Raw genomic sequence first — 20,241 nt, forward strand, 5'->3', positions numbered from 1 at the left:
CTGCTTGGAGAAGGGTCTCAAGGGTGCAGGGGAGGAGGTAGAGGGGGGATCGTCTTAGAATCAAGCTTTCTGGGGGGGGGGCAGTGAGGGAGGTCAAAGGAGACAATATCGTGCCCGGAGGACCGCCTTTCTCCTTGGAAGTTTATTTTCTCTATTTTTCAGATTTATTTTAGACAGAGAGAGCATATAAGTGGGGGAAAGGGACACAGGGAGATGGTTGGGGGGGGTAGAGAGAGAGGGGGAGAATCTTAAGCAGGCTCCACTCTCAGCACAGAGCCCAATGCGGGGCTCGATCCCACGACCTTGGGATCATGACCTGAGCCCAAATCAAGAGTCAGATGCTCAACTGACCGAGCCACCCGGGCGCCCCAGGCCTTGGAGGTTTAGTGTCCTGGTCACAGGCCTTGGGTGGGTACGGATGGAATGCACAGGCCCAGGCCGGCCCCTCACATGAACTCCTTCTCCGCTCAGCCGGATTGGAGGTGTGTTTTGAGCTGCCTGAGAGAGTTGATAGGAGCCTGAGGAGAGGTTGGCATGAAGCTACAGGGTGCCCTGTGGGAAATCCTGGGCGGTGGGAAAGCCAAGCATCTCTGATGGGATACCCAGGCTCTCTTTCCCAGCCTGGAAATGAAAACGCACTTGGCCTTTAGGGCAAGGAAGGCCGATGGCACAGCCATCATTTTGAAAAGGTTCAAATCCACAGGGAAGGGGTAGGGGTCTCAGCCTGGTGGCAATACGGTCCCTGGGAAGCAGACCCCAGCACGCTGCTTCTGTTTGGTGGTCGTGGAGGGGGTTGGGGTGGAGGGACTATGCCCTTGAAGGACGAGGCCAGGGGAGCTGCAGAGAGGCTGGGGTCTAGACCGAGATGGGGGCCCTTTCTGGGAGCCCGGACGTGCCCCTCCTTCTTCCCAGTCAGCCTCTGAGGAGCGCTTCCTTCAGAATGCTTTCAAATGCTGATTAGTGAGCTCTCCCTAAGGAAGGAGGTCCGAGTTGTTATCTGCATTTATAAATGACGAGTGAAGGCTCTAATGGCTGACTCACTCCCACAGCTCGGCTACAGCAGCATGGCCCTGGAGGAGAGGCGGGGAGTGCGAGGCAGACAAGCTCCCCCAACCGCGGGCCCCAGGGAGGGCCCCAGAAAGAACCCAAGGCAGGAGCCAGGAAGCCTGGGCATTTGTTAGGGCTCTGCCCCCAGCTCCCTGCTCAGTCTTGGGCAAGCCTCTCCACGTGCCCTTTGGAACACTCCCTCTGGAACTCGGTGTTCCCATCTAGATAATGGGAGAGGTTGGGGCACGTGGGTGGCTAGTGGGTTAAATGTCCGGCTCTTGATTTCGGCTCAGGTCACGATCTCACGGTTGATGAGATCGAGCCCAGCACAGGGTTCTGTGCTGACAGCGCGGAGCCTGCTTGGGATTCTCTCTTTCTCTCTGCCTCTCTCAAAAATAAATGAATAAAAACAAAATGAGAGAGGTTTGGACCAGAAGAACTTTCTTACTCTGACAGTTACCTTCTCCTCTGGAGAAGGTAAGTCTCTTCTGGGGAGAGAAGTCTCTCTCTGGAAGAGAAGTCTCTTCTGGAAGAAGTCTCTTCTGGAAGAGGGGCGGGGTGGGCTCCAGCACCCTGGGTGGTGGCCGTGCAGGCTTCTGGCTCAAAGCGGGGTTCAGGTCAAGTTCCACAGTGTCAGGAAGAACACATGTTTGGCAAAGGTGTTGAAGCTTCTTGGGGAAGGCGGGCAGCTTTCTGGAGGCCGCCCAGGGGCCTCCTCCAGGTTGGGGTGGGGGGCGCTTTTGTAAACCATTTCCTGGGCTCTGGACGACAATTCTAAGAAACATCGACCGTGTTCGAAAGGCCTGGGTTTGCATGCCAGTTATTCTGTCTGACCTTGGCCAGGATCCCGGGCTCCTCCAGTCCTCAGTGTCTTCATCTAGAAAACGGAAACACAAAAAGTAGCGATCTCCTACGTCGTTGTGGGGACTAAGGGGGAAAAGAAATGGAAAGCACTTGGCAAAGTCACAGACACGTGGTAAGCTGTTAGTGTGCATTTTTATTTTGCTTTTTTTCACCTCCTCTGGTTTTTTTTGTTTTTTTTTTTTTTTTTTTTTTTTGGTGTCGTTTCTTTGTTTGTTTTTTTACTCTGTTCCTTTTCTTGCAGTGCTGGTTTTCCTTTCCCTCAAGGTTTTGGATCCTTTAACGGAAACACAGAGCTGGTGATCTGCTGGGGCCGGGGAACAGTCACACCCTCCCAGGGGAATCTGTTATTAGGCAATGTTACCAAACCTAGAGACGAGGCCAAGACAGAAAGTGCGCGCTCGAAGTGCTGTTCAACAGGCTTGCCCACGTGAATGTACCACGGTGGTTTGTTAGTTGCCGTTAGCGAAGGGCACAGGCTCTTAAGAAGTTACCAGTGAACTTGTGGATTTGTTGGCCCCGGGTGACCATTTCTTACCCCAGCTGTTTCTTCCGTAAAGAGCTACAGAAACCCCAGTCCCTCAAGTGCTCTGGGAACGAGCTTTACCATCTTACGGATTCCCTCATCAGTTAATAAAACTGAATGAAATCTTTGGCGCGTGTTCATGCTATCAGAAGACACATGTCTTTAGCTTCTGAAAATTACACTCGGGCGCTGCGGGCCACAGGGACTTTGACGTGGCGAGACTGCGCCTCAGCCGGCGAAAGCCAGGCTCTCAAACTTCAGGGGGTCCGCAGACCACGTGAGCGTCTTGTTAAAATGCGACTCGGACTCAGAGGTTCTGGGGAGGGACCAGGCCTCTGCAGTTCCGACACGTCCCCAGGTGCTGTCGATCCTGCCCGCTCAAGGACTACGCTTTGAGCAGCAAGGGCCCGGGCAACCTCTCAGGGAGGTTCTCTAGGGAACCCCCCTTCGCCATCCTGACAGGGGCCGGAATAAGATCGATCACAGGGAGAGCCTAAACATAAGCAGTGGTCTCATAGTGGCGGGACTTTAGGCACAGTGGCAGGCTGGTGGGGGGGGTTGCTAGGGGACTGCCCATGCGGCCTGTGGGTACCAGCTACCGGCCACTCCACTTAGGAAGAGTCCCAGCCACGGTACCTCGTGGCTTATGAGGGATGGGAGGACCACAGTGAGGAGGATGTCCTACTACTTGTCCGTCCTTGGGAGGCAGACTTCCCTGGTGAGATGCAAAGGCCCTGAGGCACGAGCAGCCTGGAGTATTAGAGGAACAGCAGAAGCCAGTGTGCCCGGAGTGCAGTGAAGGAGCGGGTAGCACGAAACAGCAGTAATGGAAGGAGGAAAACATCAGGCTTGAAGACCATTATAAGGACTTGTGTTGAAGTGCATTGGAGAACCGCCGCAGGACTTGGGCGGATGAGTGACTTGGGATTTAGAAGGCCGCTCTGGGTGCTGCGCAGGGGAGAACAGAGGCCCTTCAAGGTGCAGGGGTGTGGGCTCCGCTTCCAGTCTGGCTTACTGGGGCTCCAGCGGGCCTGGGAACCCGTATTCCAAAAACGCCCAAGTGACTCTCTCATATGGTCCAGAGACCCAGGGCCGTCCCTTGCACCATTTCAGGAGCCCGTTCGCATTGTCCTCTGTGTAACTGGTGCCAGTTAGCTAGAGTGCATCACGAATGTCGCCCACTGGGGCCGTACGAGGTGGCAGTCCTGCAGGGGCCACCTCGAAGACACCCTAATTTAAGTGCCTCCGGTCTACAGGAAAGAGGGTGCCCGGGTCCCGTGGCTGTAAGAATTTGGATGCACACACACGGTGCATCGTGAGCCCCAGCTGGCCCCAAGCCAAGGCCTTGAGGGCCTCACCATCCTGAGTCATCTGTTGACCTCTAGAGCCTGCGACAGAGTTTCAGAGATGCCTGAACCAGTGAGCGTGGGGTGGGGTGGGGGTGTCTGTCGGTCTTCTCATTCCCCGTGGGAGTCGGTCTCCCCCCAGCATCCAGATGTGCTCCGGCGATGCGTGACAGGCGCGTGTGCCCTGAGAGCCGGAAGGTTCTTGTGGAAGCATTCGGGCAGTGCTCACACAAGGCAGGTGTCCGCGGATGGGAGAGGAAGCTCTCGGGCGTATGAAATGGGTGCAGCGCTCCTCACCGAGGGCTGCTTCCCTGCATCATCTGTGGCTAACCCCTCCGACATTAGGGAAGGAAGGCAGCGGGAGCACCCGTTTCCCAGATGAGGAGAGTGAGGCTCAGAGAGGCCTCTTCACAGGACTGTGATGCGAAAAGCCGCGTGTGAGCTGGAGAAAGCCGTCGTTTCTCCTGCCCGAGCCGGCCTCCCAGTTCAATCCCCCCAGCTCTGTTCCTCTCTGGGCCCTTGCTAACCCCCGACGCTGTCTCCTCACCTGCTCGGTGGGTGCCGAGGGGGGGATTGATTGCCAATGGTAAATGAGAAACACACACATGCCTGCCCGGTGCTGGTAAACAGCAGGAGCTCACTGGGTGCTCTTGCTCAGACCTAAAGCAGCTGGGTTTTGGCCCTTCTCTGAGGGCAGGGTCCGGCCCACCGGGCCCTGAGACACAGGTCTGGACGCAGCATGGTCTGGCTGCCCCTGGGCCCGAGTCACGTGGTCTCCCAGGCTGCCCCTCCCAGCCTTGGCATCTCTCCAGGGGCTCGGGTCAGGCCTTCTGGGGCGGCCGCCAGCAATCACCCTTCCAGAAACTGCTCCCACACCAGGGCCGGCTTTCTGAGAAGCAGCCGGCACGTTTCACAGAAAGGGCAGCACCCAAGCGGGGTCCGACATGGTGTTCCGGAGAGACTGACGATCGATACCCTCTACGTGTGGTGATGGACGTCAACTAGCCATTGCGGTGGTCTTTTCACAATGTGTACGTAGACTGAATCATCGAGCTGGACACTTGAAGCTAACATAAGGTTATACGTCAGCTCTATCTCAACGGTAATTTAAAAACCCCTCCAGCCCCACACAGCTTACTGTCTACGTTAATAAGACTTTGTTACACCACCGTCTTCTTCAGCATAATGGTCCCATGCCAGGAAGCCCTTGCCCAGGAAGTAAAAGTTGTAAAGAAGTTTGCTGTTCATTCTGGGAGCTTCCCGAATCATTTAAAGGAACCAACTGCTCAATTCTTTAGTGAATAGCATCAGCCAAGAGTGTACGTCTTAAGACTCTTTGAACTCCTTGCCTCAAAATGCCGTCCATCCCTAAAACCGGACCATAATCTTCACCCAGCCTCGGGCAACGTGTCTGTCTCCGCCACACTGAAAACCCACCTGAAACCAGACTCCGAAGTCTAACCACCGTGACTTTTGTCCTCCCGCAGGGAGGACGCGAATCGGACTCTCTCGAGGCAGAGCTTCTCTGCCGCAAGGAGTCTCGAGCTTTGTCTGATGAGCGGACCGATCGGGTGCTATTTTTGGTGAGCCAGCGTTGGGCCAGCAGAAACGGAGCCCTCTGTCTGGCCTTTGGGGTGAGGGTGGGCAGCCTGTATCCAGGTTGATCCAAAATGAAGAAAGAGGGATCGCATGTTCCAGAAAGGCCCTTGGAGATCTTCTGGTGAGGCCCCTTTATAGACAGGAAACGGCCCAGAGAAGGAAAGGGATTTTGTCCAGCTCCGCACTAGCTAGGGTTGTTACGGGATTCAATGAGTTAATATCTGCCACCTGAATAGATGCCACTAAACTCTGTTAAATAAAAATAATGGAGTCTGTGGCACAAAACTCAAGACAAACTGAGTTGATCTTTCAGATTTAGAAAACAAAATCGGACTTAAACATTTTTTTTTTTAACGTGTGGTGTCTGGGTGGCTCAGTCATTTGTGCGTCCAAGTCTCCATTTTGGTTCAGGTCATGATCTTGCAGTTTGTGGGATCGAGCCCTGTGTCAGGGTCTGTGCTGACAGCTCAGAGCCTGGAGCCTGCTTTGGATTCTGTGTCTTGCTCTCTCTCTGCCCCTCCCCTGCTTGCTCTCTGTCTCTCTCTCAAAAAATGAATAAACATTAAAAATTAAAAAAAAAAAAAACAGAGAGAGAGAGAGCACACACGCGAGTAGGGAACAGCAGGTCCCTTCATCCTTTTCCAAGTGTGTGGCACCCCCAGGGCTGGCATCTGTCTGTCCTGCAGCAGCATGGTTCTTGGGCACGTATCACTCCTACCGGCAGGGCCTGCACCCATCTGGGAGTATTCTGAGTATCACCCCAGGGCATCCTTTTAAATCTCAAGTTTCCAACAAGAGGGGCAGCCCCTGGGGTTTAACACCCAGGCCACGGGAGGTCTGTGTGGACAGAATGAACGAAGCGCCAATCAGGCAGATGAAACCAATGCATTCTTTATTGCAGACTGAAGCTAAGGGCTCATTCACACTGGGGGCTGTGACTAGGGGGTTTCTCTGACTGCTCAAGCTTTCCCAGACAGGCGAGGGCAAACTCTCCAAGAGGAGTACAAAAGAACTTCCAGAAGCAACTCCTGCAACGGGCCTGATGTGAGGACCTAGAAGCAGGAGCTAGCTCTGCAGAGGTTAACCAGAAAGGCAGTGTCCAGAGGGCCATGCAAGCCCAACCCTCATATCTTGGTGACTTCAGGTCATTCCCTTCACAGGGAGAGTCACACACACTCTGAAAAGATCTAAGGCCCGGGGTCTCCCAGAGCTAGTTTAGGGAGGGGGGTGAGCACAGACTCAGAGGCTTGGAGTAGCAGGGGGAGGGCTGAGAACCTCAGCCCCAGGGCCACCCCTAGGCCGTTACTTCTCAAACAGTAAAGTGCTTACAGGAATCACCTAGGGCTCTTGTTGAATGCAGGTGCTGATTCTGGAGTTCTGGGGTGGGGCCTGAGATTCTGCATTTCTAACAAGTTCCCATGGATGCCAGTGCTGCTGGTCCACAGACCACACTTTGAGTTGCAAGGCTCTGGCCATACAGCGCCTTTGTGCGTATCAGAAAAGTGCACCTCCTCTTTGACAAGGAGTAAGCCCACCCCAGGGCACAGGGCGGGTAAGGCCTGGACCACAGTTCTCGCTCATCCACAGCGGACCCTGCAGCCCCGAAAATCCCACCCTGACCTCCTCCTCGCCCTGCAAACCCCTTTCCCAGAGCTTGGAAAGCCAGGCCTTATGAGATGAGCATCTCCCGGGACACTGAGTGCTCAGTGATGGGCCAACAGTGGTGGTCAACAGTCCTTGCCAAGAGACAGGGGGCCTGGGCAGGGGGGAAGGAACACAGCAGTCTGAGAATGAAGGTCTGGGCTGGGAGTGGCTTAGCCCTGGGGGTGGAAGAGTGGCTACCAGTGCATGGATGTAGGGTTTGGTGGCCTGGCCTGCCCCAAGTCCTGCAGCCTTGGGTGTCTCCCGACCAAGACGAAGGTCTGGGCCAGATGGGCTGTGGACTGTGAGTCTGCCTGCTCCACGGATGAGTAGACGGGAGCTAGATACCTGGGGGATTGAGAGATCAGGGATTCTCCAAACCACAGATGCTATCAGAAATCAAGAGCCCCAGGCCCTCTCCTGGTAGGAAGCCAGTTGTCCCTGTTTGCCAGGTACTGTCCCCGTGGTAGCACTGACATCCCGTGTCCCAGGAAACCCCTCAGTCCTGGGCAGACAGGGGTGGTAGATAGCCCTGTGGCCTGGCCACATCCTAGACTCCAGGTGGAGGGTCCAGGAATGACTAGGTCATCGGGCTTTGGGCGGGAGCTTGGGAGCTGGCCAGCCACAAATCCAATGGTCCATAGAGCCTTCTGCCCCCCGGTGGACCAATGGTGAGGCAGTGGGGCTGCTGCCAGAGGGAGACACCAGAGCCAACTACCTTGTACCAGAGCCACAGGCACAATTGGCTTTGTTTCTCTCAAGTCACCTCTCCTGGGGCTCAAGGGGTGATGCCAGGCTCACCTGGTCTGTCCTCAGAACTTCCTACGCCACTGATTGCTTAATCACGAGGAAGGACAGGGCAGACCTGATTTGCTCCTCCTGGTTCCTGGCCCGATGGGCCACTGGGCTCCTATATACACGTTCTCAGCTCTGGCCAGAGCACACGACCACATTTTGGCCACGGCTTTCCCGTGTCTCCCGGTTCAGGCTCCTGCCAATCCAGAGACCCACAGGGCGGAGGATAGGGCCCCAGAGGGGGCCTCATGTGGGTCAGTCCTCGGGAAACGATAAACGGATGGAGGTTGTCTTCTAGTCCTCTCAGGGCAGAGGCTGGTTCTCAACACCAGAAACAAGGTCTCAAACCCACAGGGACCCAGAAAGCGCTCGGCGATGGCCATCTGTGGGCTCAGAAGGTGCCCGATGATTTGAAGGTGACTTGAAGGCATCCGTTGCCCGAAAAGCCTCCAAAGAGCTCAGAGGAGGCAAAGGCCCTCTCCGCCACTGCCCGTTTCCCCAAGTAACAAGGCTCAGAGAGGGTGGGGGTCCTGTCCAAGTGTGCACAGAAGCTGTGAGCGGCCAGGCTCCAGCCCCACCTCACCTCCTCCGTCTGGGCATTCCAGGGCCCGCTACTGCTCTAAGCTATCTATCCGGGGCCGGCTGCACCCCCTCCCACCACGTGCTCTTTGGCCCACCCGCCCCCAGCCCCCCAGGCTCGGCCTCCCACGGGTCTGTGGGACTCCCTCCCCTCAGGGTGCCAGGCCAGGTGGCCTCTGTCCCTTGCTGGGTGGGCACGAGGAGGGAGGCCTAAGGTGGAGGGGGCCGTGCGCCCTCAGGAGACACGAGCATGTCAAACTTGATGAGTGGCGGAGCGATGGCGCGCACCTCAGCGTTCAGCGGGTTGAAGCGGAGATTGACGCGGCGCAAGGCGGACATGGCGGCCAGCTTCTCCACGGGTACGTCTGTTGAGAAGAGAGGACAGGTCAGGGGGGTCCAGGTAGGTAGGGACAGGAAGACGCCGATCCAGCTCTCCATCAGCGCCCGCACTTGGGCTTAGCTGCTGGCTCCCAGCCCCGGGGGGGGGGGGGGCCCTCGGGGCCCATCACCCCATTACAACCACACTCCGGGAAACATGCCCCCAAACCCAGTTCAGCGCCAGGATTGTCATTTGTCCCAGCAAAGCCTCTCCTGGGTAGAACTGGAACTGAAAACAGGAACTCAAGCAAACACTTGTGTACGAATGTCCACGGCGACACTAGTCACAGCAGCCAATGCCCACCGACAGGGGGGAGGATACACTGAGTGTGGTTAAATCCCAACAGCCGAATACCATTCAGCCATGAAAAGGAAGGAAGCATTGACAGACGCCATGACTGGGATGAGCCCCAGAAACATCACGCTCCATGAAAGAAGCCAGACACAAAAGGTCACACGGCGTAGGATTCCATTTATAGGAAAGGCCCAGAACGGGCAACTCCATGGAGACAGAGAGTAGACTAGTGGTTGCCGGGGGTGGGGGAGTGGGTGCAGGGCCTCCTTTGGGGTGAGGAAAGTATACTTTGGAACTAGGTAAAGTGAAGGTTGCAGAACACCGTGAATGTACCGAATACCACCGAACTGGGCACTTTAAAGTGGTTCATTTTATGGGGAGCCTGGGTGGCTCCATCGGTTAGGTGTCTGACTCTTGAGCTCAGCTCAGGTCTTGATTTCATGTTGTGAGTTCAAGCCCCATGTTGGGCTCTGTGCTGGGTATGAAGCCTACTTAAAAATAAATCAATACGGGGCGCCTGGGTGGCTCAGTCGGTTGAGCATCCGACTTTGGCTCAGATCATGACCTCATGGTTCGTGGGTTCGAGCCCCGCATCGGGCTCCGTGCTGACAGCTCAGAGCCTGGAGCCTGCTTCGGATTCTGTGTCTCCCTCTCTCTCTGCTTCTCCCCCATTCATGGTCTTTCTCTGTCTCTCAAAAATAAACATTAAAATTTTTTTTTAAAAAGTCACTAAATAAAATGGTTAATTTTATGATACATGAAATTTACCTCGATTTTATTTTATTTATTTTTTTTTTTAATTTTTTTTTTCAACGTTTATTTATTTTTGGGACAGAGAGAGACAGAGCATGAATGGGGGAGGGGCAGAGAGAGAGGGAGACACAGAATCAGAAACAGGCTCCAGGCTCCGAGCCATCAGCCCAGAGCCCGACGCGGGGCTCGAACTCACGGACCGCGAGATCGTGACCTGGCTGAAGTCGGACGCTTAACCAACTGCGCCACCCAGGCGCCCCAAAATTTACCTCGATTTTAAAAAAAGAAAGAACAAGGCAGCAGCTATATTTGCTCTTGCTACCACTAGAGTCTCATATCTAACCTTTAGGATCACTCAGTCTTCAGGTCAAGATCCCGCAGGCCACGTTAACAGCTGTGAGCAAATGACTAATCCTAATAATATTACAGGATATACCTTGCCGGGTGGCTTGAGGACAAACGGGAGAGTAGATGTACTCCGCCCAGTACTTGATGAACATCAGAGACTACTATGAAAAGGAACCGAGGCCCAGAGAAATTCAGTAAGTTGCTCAAGGCAACCCCAGGTCCCAAACTCATAATTAGCTGAGCCCAGGTGGGAATCCGAGTTCTCAAAAAGACTGCAGGGGTCCAGGGAGGAAGGCACCAGGCTGGACATAGAGATGGCAATCGAGCCAGGACGTGAAGGGTAGGTGGGATCTGAATGAGGGGAAGGCGTATTTGTGGCGGGAGGGAGGGAGGGGAGAAAGAATGGGACCAGGGTGCCAGAGTGAGAGCTGGGCGCAGTGAGGGGACTGGGAGGTTGTGTCAGTGGCATCTAGGTGGCATCTTTCAGGCCCAGATCCTGAGGGCACAGCTCTGCAGGCAGTTTGGAACACCAGGGCCTATAGGACCTCTCAGCCCAGGGAGCCAGGCCCTCCCATGGGGCCCAGGGAGACGTGAGGGACAACCACTCTGTGTTTCTGTTCCCCACTTTGGAGCACTGTAAGGGACAGTCTACTTAGGAGAGGGCATGTTGTAGTTTAGAGAATGTTCCAAGCCACCTGGGTTCAAATCCCAGCTGTGCCCTTTTCCAGCTGTGTATCCTTGGGCAAATTAAACCAACTTTCTGTGACTCAGTTCCCTCACCTGTGAAATGGGGGAATAATACCACCTATCCAATAAGGTCGTCCTAAGGCTCCGAGGAGTTAATACAAGGCACTCAGAACAGTGGCTGCACACAGCCGGCCACCAACCAGGAGCGAATGCCATGACACGCAGGCCCAGACGCCCTGGAGGCAAACATTCCCTCCGCCCTGATCCAACTCTGCAAAGCAGCCCACACACCGTGTGACCTCCCACTCCAGCCAGGACGGGGCCAGGCCATTAGTAATGACAAAAATCAACTCCTACCTCTTTTGCGTGCCTTGCGTTGGGCAGATTGAGGGTTTTCTGCTCCTGTGGTTGTTTCGTTTTTAATTTTAGACCACTTTGACATGTTATAATATAGCAATATAGGTATTTTTTTAGGTGGGCTCCAGCGTGGGGCTTGAATTCACGACCCTGAGATCCAGACCTGAGCTGAGATTAAGAGTCGGACACTTAATCAACTGAGCCACCCAGGAGCCCCCACATAATTTTAACTTAGGTCAGTGGTACTGTATTATAGATCTCAGTCTATTTATGTTTTTTTCCCAGAGCACCACCACTTTTTTTTTGATATACATGTAAGCAAACGCCTCAGTTACAGGAAGGTGTACAATCAGGTATGCACTCCTGTGACCTCCATCCAGATCGAGCTATAACACATAGGGTTCTCTTGTGCTTCTTTCCAGTTTATCCCCACCCTGACTTTTTAAAAAAAAAAAAATTTTTTTTAATGTTTATTTGTGAGAGAGAGACAGAATGTGAGTGGGGGAGGAGCAGAGAGAGAGGGAGACACAGAACCCGAAGCAGGCTCTAGACTCTGAGCTGTCAGCCCAGAGCCTGACACGGGGCTTGAACTCACAAACCGCAAGATCATGACCTGAGCCGAGGTCAGACGCCTACCGACTGAGCCACCCAGGCACCCCAACCCACCCTGACTTTTTTCACCATTGATTCATTTGCCTATCCCTAAGCTTAAGACAAGTGGAACCTACTAGTGTGTGTCCAGCTTTAGACCTTCAGTGTAAGAATATTTTTACTTGGGGACGTTTTAAATATTATTTTCTCAGGTTACTCTTTTTACCTGGAAATAATTTCTTACTTATAAAAAGTTGTAAAGGTAAAAACAGTACGGAGAATAGCACATAGCTTTCACCAAGATTCACCAATTAACATTTTATCCTCTTTGCTTTATCATTTGTGCAAATGCCCGCTCGCTGTCTCTCTCTCTACACACGCGCGTGCACACACGCACACACGCACACACACACACACACACCTTTTTTCTGACTTGAGGGAAACATATATCATGGCCCTTTATCCCTACTTCATTGTGTATTTCCTAAGAATAGACATTCTCTGTTGCAAACATAGCTGTCAATTTCATGAGTTTTTACTGAGAGGACAGTTACCTAACATAACGGCCCATATTTCAGTTTTCTTAGGTGACCTAACCATGTCCTTTGTAGCAGTCCCTCCCTCCCTCCAGTGCAGGGTCCAGTATAGGGTCAGGTATTGCATTTAGTTGTCTTCTTTGGGCTCATTTGTCATTTTTAGGACACCACCATTTTGGAAGAATATCACGGCCATCATCTGTCTTTTTGATAAAGAGTCCCACATTTTGGGGTACCTAGCTGGTTCAGTCAGTAGAGCGTGTGACCCTCGATCTCAGGGTCATGAGTTCAAGCCCGATGTTGGGTGTGGAGCCTGTTTTTTTTAAAAAAAAAAAAACTGTTAAAAAAGAAAAAGAGTCCCACAGTTTGTGTTTATCTGGTGCTTTATGGGTCCTCAGCTGAAAGACTGCAGAGGTGGTATGGTCTTGGGGTATCACCCATCTGTCCTTCATAAGTGATGTTAACTGTCATCACTGAGTCGAGGTGTTACTTGATTTCCCCACTGTATAATTACTGTTTTGTCTTTTTTCCTCCCTTGCAATGTAGAAGAAGTCTGTGGGGACACAGCTGGAGAGCACGCAAATATCCTGCTCATGAAAATTAAAATCCATCGCCTTTAGATTGAACACCTGCTGATTCTTGCCTCATCTGTTCTTTATGATGGTTGCAAATTGACTTTCCAACTCCGGCAGGCCCTCCGCATTTTACCATAGGCAAGAGCCTTCCCTCTCCCGCATTTATCTATTTATTATCGATATGGATTCCTGTATTCCCAGCAGTTTTTTTGCTTAACTAACGATCGTCCGTGTCAAGTGCTGGTGATTTCGGCTCTTTGTGTTAAGTTTCTCAAACCCCACAACAGCTGCATGGCTGAGTACCACTGTTACCTCCACTTTATAGTTGAGGAAAGTCACGGAGAGGTTACCTGGCCATGGTCACGCAGCTGCAAAGTGCTGGGATATGAAGCCAGGCCGGCTGGCCCGAGTTCATGCTTTTCAGGCCACCTCCTATCCGGCCCTCCAGCCTGGCATCCATTCCTCCAACTCCCCACCAACCATGAGAACTGTCCACGGTGCCCTGAGGAGACAGAGAACAGTCCTCCGACGGGGCTTCCCGGGACTCAGCAGGAGCGTGTAGCTTTCTGACCAGGACACTCAGAGCTCTCTGGGCCACCCAGCTGGGAATAGTCCCTTCCAGAGCCCAGGGACTCCCCCTCTGAGGGAAGCCAGGGGCACAGAATCTCTGAGCCCTCTAAGGTCCCCATGGCAGGCATGGCATCTTTGCTTACCTGCCCTGAGAGCAAGGGTTTCCTGGAGATTTCTCGGAATCATTCCAGAATCTCCCACGCCTCCTTGTTCTGTGCTGGGTCACAGTGCAGGGTGGGGGAGATGGTTAAGATGCTAAACAGAGCTTTGAAATCAGAAACAGAGAACTAGGGGCACCTGGGTGGTTCAGTCGGTTAAGTGTCCAACTTCAGCTCAGGTCATGATCTCACAGTTCATGGGTTTGAGCCCCACGTCGGGCTCTGTGCTGACAGCTCCGAGCCTGGAGCCTCCTTCGGATTCTGTGTCTCCCTCTCTCTCTGCCCCTGCCCCACTCATGCTCTCTCTCTCAAAAATAAATGTTAAAAAAATTTTTTTTGAAAAGGGCTACTTGGAAACTTTACCTTCTTCACTAATTAGCAGCAGCTTTGTCATGGTCATGGCCACCAATACAGCCAGCAATGTGGGTGGGGGACAGACACCATGCTCTCTGCCCCCCGCTCACCCAGATCGGAAAACCCCTTTGCATTGGGCTTTTCAGAGCTAAAGTCATTTCCCAGGGTATTGTAACCCCCACGTGACACAGGACATCAAGGCTCAGGGAGGCTGAGCACCTTGTGGAAGTGGGCTCAGCAAAGGAGGCTGCTTCTGGGAACTGATATTGGAGGCCCTGTGCTGGCTGGTTTCTCACAATAACCCATTTTGCAGATAAGGAAGCTGAGCCTCAGATTCCTGGTGATGACAGAGATTCTCTGACTCTACTTTGGCTTCCCCGAATTCTTCAACTAAAATTAAGAGCCTGACTTTTGTACTTCTGTGTTCGACTCTCATTGTCTAGTTTAGAATCCTGATAAATTGGGTTAGCCAGGATCCTCCAGCCTTGGTATCTGATCGGATTTGTCATCCTCCACCACCCCCAGGTGGGGTCTGCTCACCCTGGCCTGCCTGCAGCAAGAATCCTGGGAGGTCAGTTCAGCCTCACTCACCCCTGATAACCTCCTCTTTGTAATTTCCGCCCACTGATCCCCCCCTCCCCGCCCCCTGCTCCTTGGCTATCAATTCCCATTCCCACGTGTCCAGGCTGCACTTGGGATCAAGCCGATTCTGCACTGCAGTCTCTTCTCTAGTGTAACAGTCCGAATAAAATCTGTTTTTACTGCTTTCATCACTGACCAGCTCTGATTTTTCTTTGACAGGGCCCAGTAAGTGGTGAAGGCAGGACAATTCTTAAATCCCCAGATCCCTGTGTTTCGTCCCACAATGCTGAGGGGTAAGGCCAAGGCCAGAGTTGGTCTCCATCTACCGGCCCTTCAGCCCCTGCAAGGGAATCATGGCAGGCAGGTGTCACTGAGCAACTCGCTAAGGGCCGGGCCCCGAGTTGAGGGCAACGTAGCCTCGACTGTCAATACAGCCTCACTTCAGAGATGGGGACTGAGGCTCCAAGCTGCTAAGTCACCCCTTCTCCCCACCTGCCACTGGGGACCACTGGTCCTGCCTCACTTTCTCCAGAGGGGGTTGGACTAAGATTTCTCTCTCTCTGGCCTCTTGACTCCATCCCTGGGCCTGGGAGGCCAGGGGCCTGAAGAACGACTGGTGCTCATGAGAGCGGGACAGAGGAGGGGGTGTCTTCCAATGACGCCCCTGCCACAGGTCTGCTGGGCATGGCATGAAGACCAGTTGCGGCCCAGCCTTGGAGCAAATCCCCACAACTCCTGGCCTAGAGACAGCAGTGCTGCCTGAGTTCCCAGCTGTCATTTCCAAGTCCACCATGGGGCCGGCCTCTCCAGGGTCCACGGTGCTCTCCAAGCCACTCTGCTGACAGACAGTGATGCCCCCTCAGGTGCAGAGCCGGGATTAGGTGTGGCTCCTTGCCTTGACTCAACCGTTCAAGCCGTGTAAGCAGCTTGGAGGAAGGCGCAGTGGGGCCAGCAGACCGTGTCAAAAACAGCAGAGTCGACAAACCGGAGCAGCCAAGCTAGGAAGCGGCAAGCCCAAGGGGCCAACTAGAAGTTTCCGGATAAGGCTTAAAGAGGAAAATGTATGCTCGCAGCATCCTGAGGAGAGACAGAGACGGCTGTGGGGTGGAGCAGGATCTGAAGTGATCTGCATTTTGTGGATGGGGAAACAGAAACCTGGAGAGGTTAAGTACGCTTCCCAAGGCCACCAAGGCACATCGGCATCACGGAGGTAACAGAAGCCATTCTCTGGACTTTGGCGCATCTGGAGAGGAAGAGGGCCTCGACTCTCCCCTCTCCCGTGGGCCATGCTCTCGTTACCACTTGGCGAGGTCCTGCTGGCCCTCATATTCCAGCTCAGGCTACCTCCTGTCATTCTCTACGGTGTACAACCAAACTCCCATAACACTTCACACCAGACACGTACTGTGGATCCCGTTCTGAGACCGATGGATATGTTTGTTCACCCTGCAAATGCGATACCTAGCACAGTGCCCACAGGGTGCTCAACAACTATGTGCTGGGTGAATGAATGAATGAATGAATGTTCTGCCTCCTAAACTAGCTCCTAAGTTCTTTCAGGCTTGGGACCGCGCTGGGCTCCACTGTCACCACCACTTGCTTAAGCAACTCTGACCGTAGTACACTCAAGAGCTGGGGCCCTTCCCCTGGCCTGACCCATTCTGTGCACATATTCCAGGCAGGACCAGGCGTCTGTGGACCAAGGTTGTTACAGGTCGCAGGCCCTTTAGCACCAGCCATCCAATTTAGAAAATGAGAAAACACTGATGAGCAAAACCAAAATCGCCCACGTCCCACCATCTAGAGCCAATCGCCTTTAGCGTGTTAGTACGTGGCCTTACGGCATCTTCGCTTTGCATGTGCGCGTGAGCAGCAGCAAGAGCTCAAAAATGGCCTCCTAGATACTATGCCATAACGCGCTTTTCTCGATGACGGAGTGTAAACAGCTTTTCAGGTTGCCAGTCAGCGACACTTTTATGCCTACATGGCCGCCCGTGGTATGCAGAGGGACACTCAGGCTGTTTTCGACCTGCAGTATGACAGATAACGAACAGGCAGAGTCCGCAAGGCATCCTGGGGATACCTCACCTCTCAGCCTGTGACTGCAGAATATAGGATGGGAGTTCCAGAATCCTTTTTTTTTTTTTAAATGTTTTATTTCTTTATTTTGAGAGAGAGAGAGAGAACATGCAAGCAGGGGAGGGGCAGAGAGAGAGGGAGAAAGAGAATCCCAAGCAGGCACTGCACCGTCAGCACTGGGCCCCACGGAGAGCTTGATCTCATGAACCACGAGATCACGACCTGAGCTGAAACCAACGGACTCAGCCACTCAGAGGCCCCGAGAGTACTTTTATGAAGCCCGAATAACGCTCCTCTGGCTCTCCCAGCCCCCCCCCCCCCCCCCAGTGCATGGCTGTGATGGTGATGAGCTTCCACGGTGAGGCCTAAAGCCACACGGAGGCCCGGTGGTAGAGAAGGAGGACCCCACCCTGGCCTCCACACCGGGAGTGCCGCGTGGCTGGGGCACAGTCCACTGCACCTTCCTGCCACCTCACCGGGCTGCAGTGGTGCCTCCAGGCCCTGTCTGACCCTCCTCCTCCCGCTGCAGACAGCCATCCCAGACCCTTGTCTCTGTCTGTGGCAGCTTGCAGTAATCAATAAAAGCGGACTCAGAGTGGGCAGTATTTAGAGGAAATTACTTCCCCGAGGTCGGCTTGACCTTACTTGGCTAATCATTAGCACCAGCGACTGGCAAACTTGTTCTGTGCCAGAAGGACCCGCTCGAGACAGGATGATAAACACAAGCACTCCGGAGGGCTCTTCTTCATAGACATGTGGCACCCACGGTCCAAAAGGACCCTGAGAGGAGAAGGGGTCTGGGCCCAGAGAAGGGGCAAAAGGTATTGAGCGACCCGCCCAGCACAGAGAGAACCCAGCAGGGACCAGCAGCCTCGGATTCTTGCTTTGGGTGGGGCTGGGCCCCGTGACATCTAAGGTCCCTTCTGGAATTAGGGTCCGGGGCTCCCTTTCCTGGTGGCCCAGGGTACAAGTTCTCTGGCTTCCCTGGCAGCTTAGAAACTAAGCATGGTGCCCGTTGCCTGCCGTGGGCTGGAGCACACGGGAGAGTTTACACATGGCTGGCTATCCCACCTCTGACCTGGATGATCTCCTTCTGGCCAGAATTCCTGATTTTCCAAGACCCTGAGGAGTGTGAAGTCTGCACCTTTGGGACACCTCCTCACAATGGCCTCGGAGGTGCTGGGTCAAGATGCAGGGGCAGCACCCCAGGCCAGGCACCTTAGGCCTATTGGCAGCGACCGGGAAGCCATCTTAGCCTCTCCAGGTGACTGTGGCCACATTCGTGCTCGAGAATCCAGGCTCGCCTGGCAGCCGGGCCTGTCCCCATTCCTCAGCCTTGACGCAACCCTTGGTGCCTGGAAACTTAATCGACTAAGATCAAGGATGTCGTGCTAAGCTCGGCAGAGCTTCGAGTCCCCACTCAAAATGCCACAAGAGACAAGGAGGCAAACTATGGTAACCTGGCAAGACAGGGAATTACGTCCGTAACAAGAAAGCACATTCACATGTGCATCCCTCACTCACAGCTGGGTCTTCCCTCCGGAAGGCTTGGAAGGAGCCAGACGGGGACAGTGTCTGAGCCTATCCCTTCCCACAGGACCTTGGGCCGAGCATCCTAGCAGGGGTGGGAGGCAGGGAGAGGGGTACAGGAAGAACACAGAAGCAGCCCCTGTCCTCAGGAGGCACAGAGGACAGTGCAGGCCCCTGGTGATCCTGCAAGCTGAGCTCCACAGCCCTCAGGGAACACCGTGTGGATCGGGGGTTCTGAGCCCCCTGCTGAAAGACAGGCCATCTGGGGGAGTGGACAGGGCAGGGACCCCCAGTCCTTAACCTCGGACCTGCCATTTAAAATTGTGCAACCTCGGGGGCATCTGGGTGGCTCCAACCTCGGGGTGCCTGGATGGCTCAGTTGGTTTAGCATCCAGCTCAATTTCGGTTCAGGTCATGATCTCATAGTTTGTGGGTTCGGGCCCCTTGTCAGTCTCTGGGCTGTCAGCCTGCTTGGGATTCTTTCTTTCTCTGCCCTCTGCATCCCCCCAGTATAAATAAACTTAAAAAAATAAATAAATTTGTGCAACCTCAGGCAGGCCCCTTAACCTCCCTGAACCTCAACCTCTCATCTATAAAATGGTCCTCAGCCTCACGGGTTCACAGGGGCCATTATGGAGGGGACCATAATGTGCTCCCCACTCCCCAAGGTTACCCCCACTCCCCAAGGATAAGGTTACCAAGCTGTGGAGAATGTAGTAGGCACCTCAGGGAGAGGATGGGGAGCACGGAGTGTTTTAAGAATCTACTACTGTGGGGCGCCCAGGTTGGCTCAGTCGATTAAGCATCCGACTTTGGCCTCAGGTCATGATCTCAAGGTTCATAAGCTTGAGCCCCACATCAGGCTCTGTGCTGACAGCTCAGAGCCTGGAGCTTGCTTCGGATTCTGTCTCTCCCTCTCTCTCTGCCCCTCCCCTGCTCGTGCTGTCTGTCTCTCTCTCTCAAAAATAAATAAACATTAAAAAAAAAAAAAGAAAAAGAATCCACTACTGTGGTGCCAGACAGTAGATTCTCTGGTGGTGAGCAGAGCAGAGGGTAACATGTAGACTTGTTAATCACTATAATAACGTACACCTAAAACTAACGTAATAGTGTCAACTGTACCAAAAACAAAAAAAAAGAATCCATTAATGAACCTAGACACGCTTTTTTTTCTCCTTCACAACAAGCTTCAGAGAAAGAGAAACAAAGGAGGAGAAAAGTCCCTGCTGTGATTCCCTCCTCCACGTCCCCAGGTTGGCCAGCAAAGGAGGGCTGACGAGCTTCTCCTCCCGCACACTCCTTGGCCCGGCTCTGATAGGCGATCAAAGACGGATCATAACAATTCTCATAAATAAATAACAGTCTTACTGGCTGCTCTGGAGACAGCTAATAAGTAAATCAAATTGCCCGGCCCTTGCTTGGCATTTATCTTTCCGGTCAGACTTCCGGTCTTTGCTCTACTGTGCCTACTGTTCCTCCCTGCCGAAGTCTTTGTTCTCCCCCCACAACCTCCCTCATGTGGGCCACTGGAAGGCCCCCCCCCCCCCCCCCGCCGCCTCCAGAGCCACCACCCCCGCCGCACCCACAACCCCAGGCTGGTCTCTTTTAGTTTTCTTCCAACTGCCTAAAGAATGACAATTCTGTTGTGGACTCTCCCTCCCTCCAGCTGGCTGTGTTCCTGTATCTAACACAGGCGTGGGGGACCAGAACTGTCGAACCTGCTGTGTGTATGGCAAGTGTCAGGCAGGGCAGGGGTGACCGGATATGCAGATAGGAGTATAATCACCTCCCCTAAAGGTTCTTCTCCCAGGGGCGGGGGCAGATGTGAAAATGGCTCCTTTGAAAATTCTCCTCCATGCTTGGAAACGAAGGTTGCTAATGCTAACGTTACAAACCCTTCTGCTCAGATTTAGGACCACTGTCAGAGAATTAAGACCTCCCTTACTATTGGAAAAAGAAGAAAAGCTCCTAAGATAACCACCAGGTAAGAAGCAGCTAGGTAGCCCCCGCCCCCACCTCCCAACCCCCAGGGAAACCAGCTTCTAGAAAAACAA

The 20,241-nt window shown here is 53.6% G+C and overlaps 1 protein-coding gene across 7 annotated transcripts in view; it reads right to left on the reverse strand.

Moving 5' to 3' along the window:
* Positions 1-330: 330 nt before the first annotated feature.
* Positions 331-20,241, reverse strand: part of LRRC20 (leucine rich repeat containing 20) — a 117,808-nt gene continuing 97,897 nt past the window's right edge. For 6 of the 7 annotated variants that reach the window (XM_047824852.1, XM_047824853.1, XM_047824850.1 and 3 more), the window contains one exon: positions 6,249-8,759. In XM_047824852.1, coding sequence (XP_047680808.1) covers positions 8,605-8,759 — 155 coding nt within the window. In that variant the 3' untranslated portion in view covers positions 6,249-8,604. Of the gene's footprint in view, positions 342-6,248; positions 8,760-20,241 lie in introns of those variants that run through there. The other variant, XR_007145271.1, reaches the window with a different exon arrangement.

Source organism: Prionailurus viverrinus, chromosome D2 (assembly GCF_022837055.1).
Source record: "Prionailurus viverrinus isolate Anna chromosome D2, UM_Priviv_1.0, whole genome shotgun sequence".
NCBI lineage: Eukaryota > Metazoa > Chordata > Mammalia > Carnivora > Felidae > Prionailurus > Prionailurus viverrinus.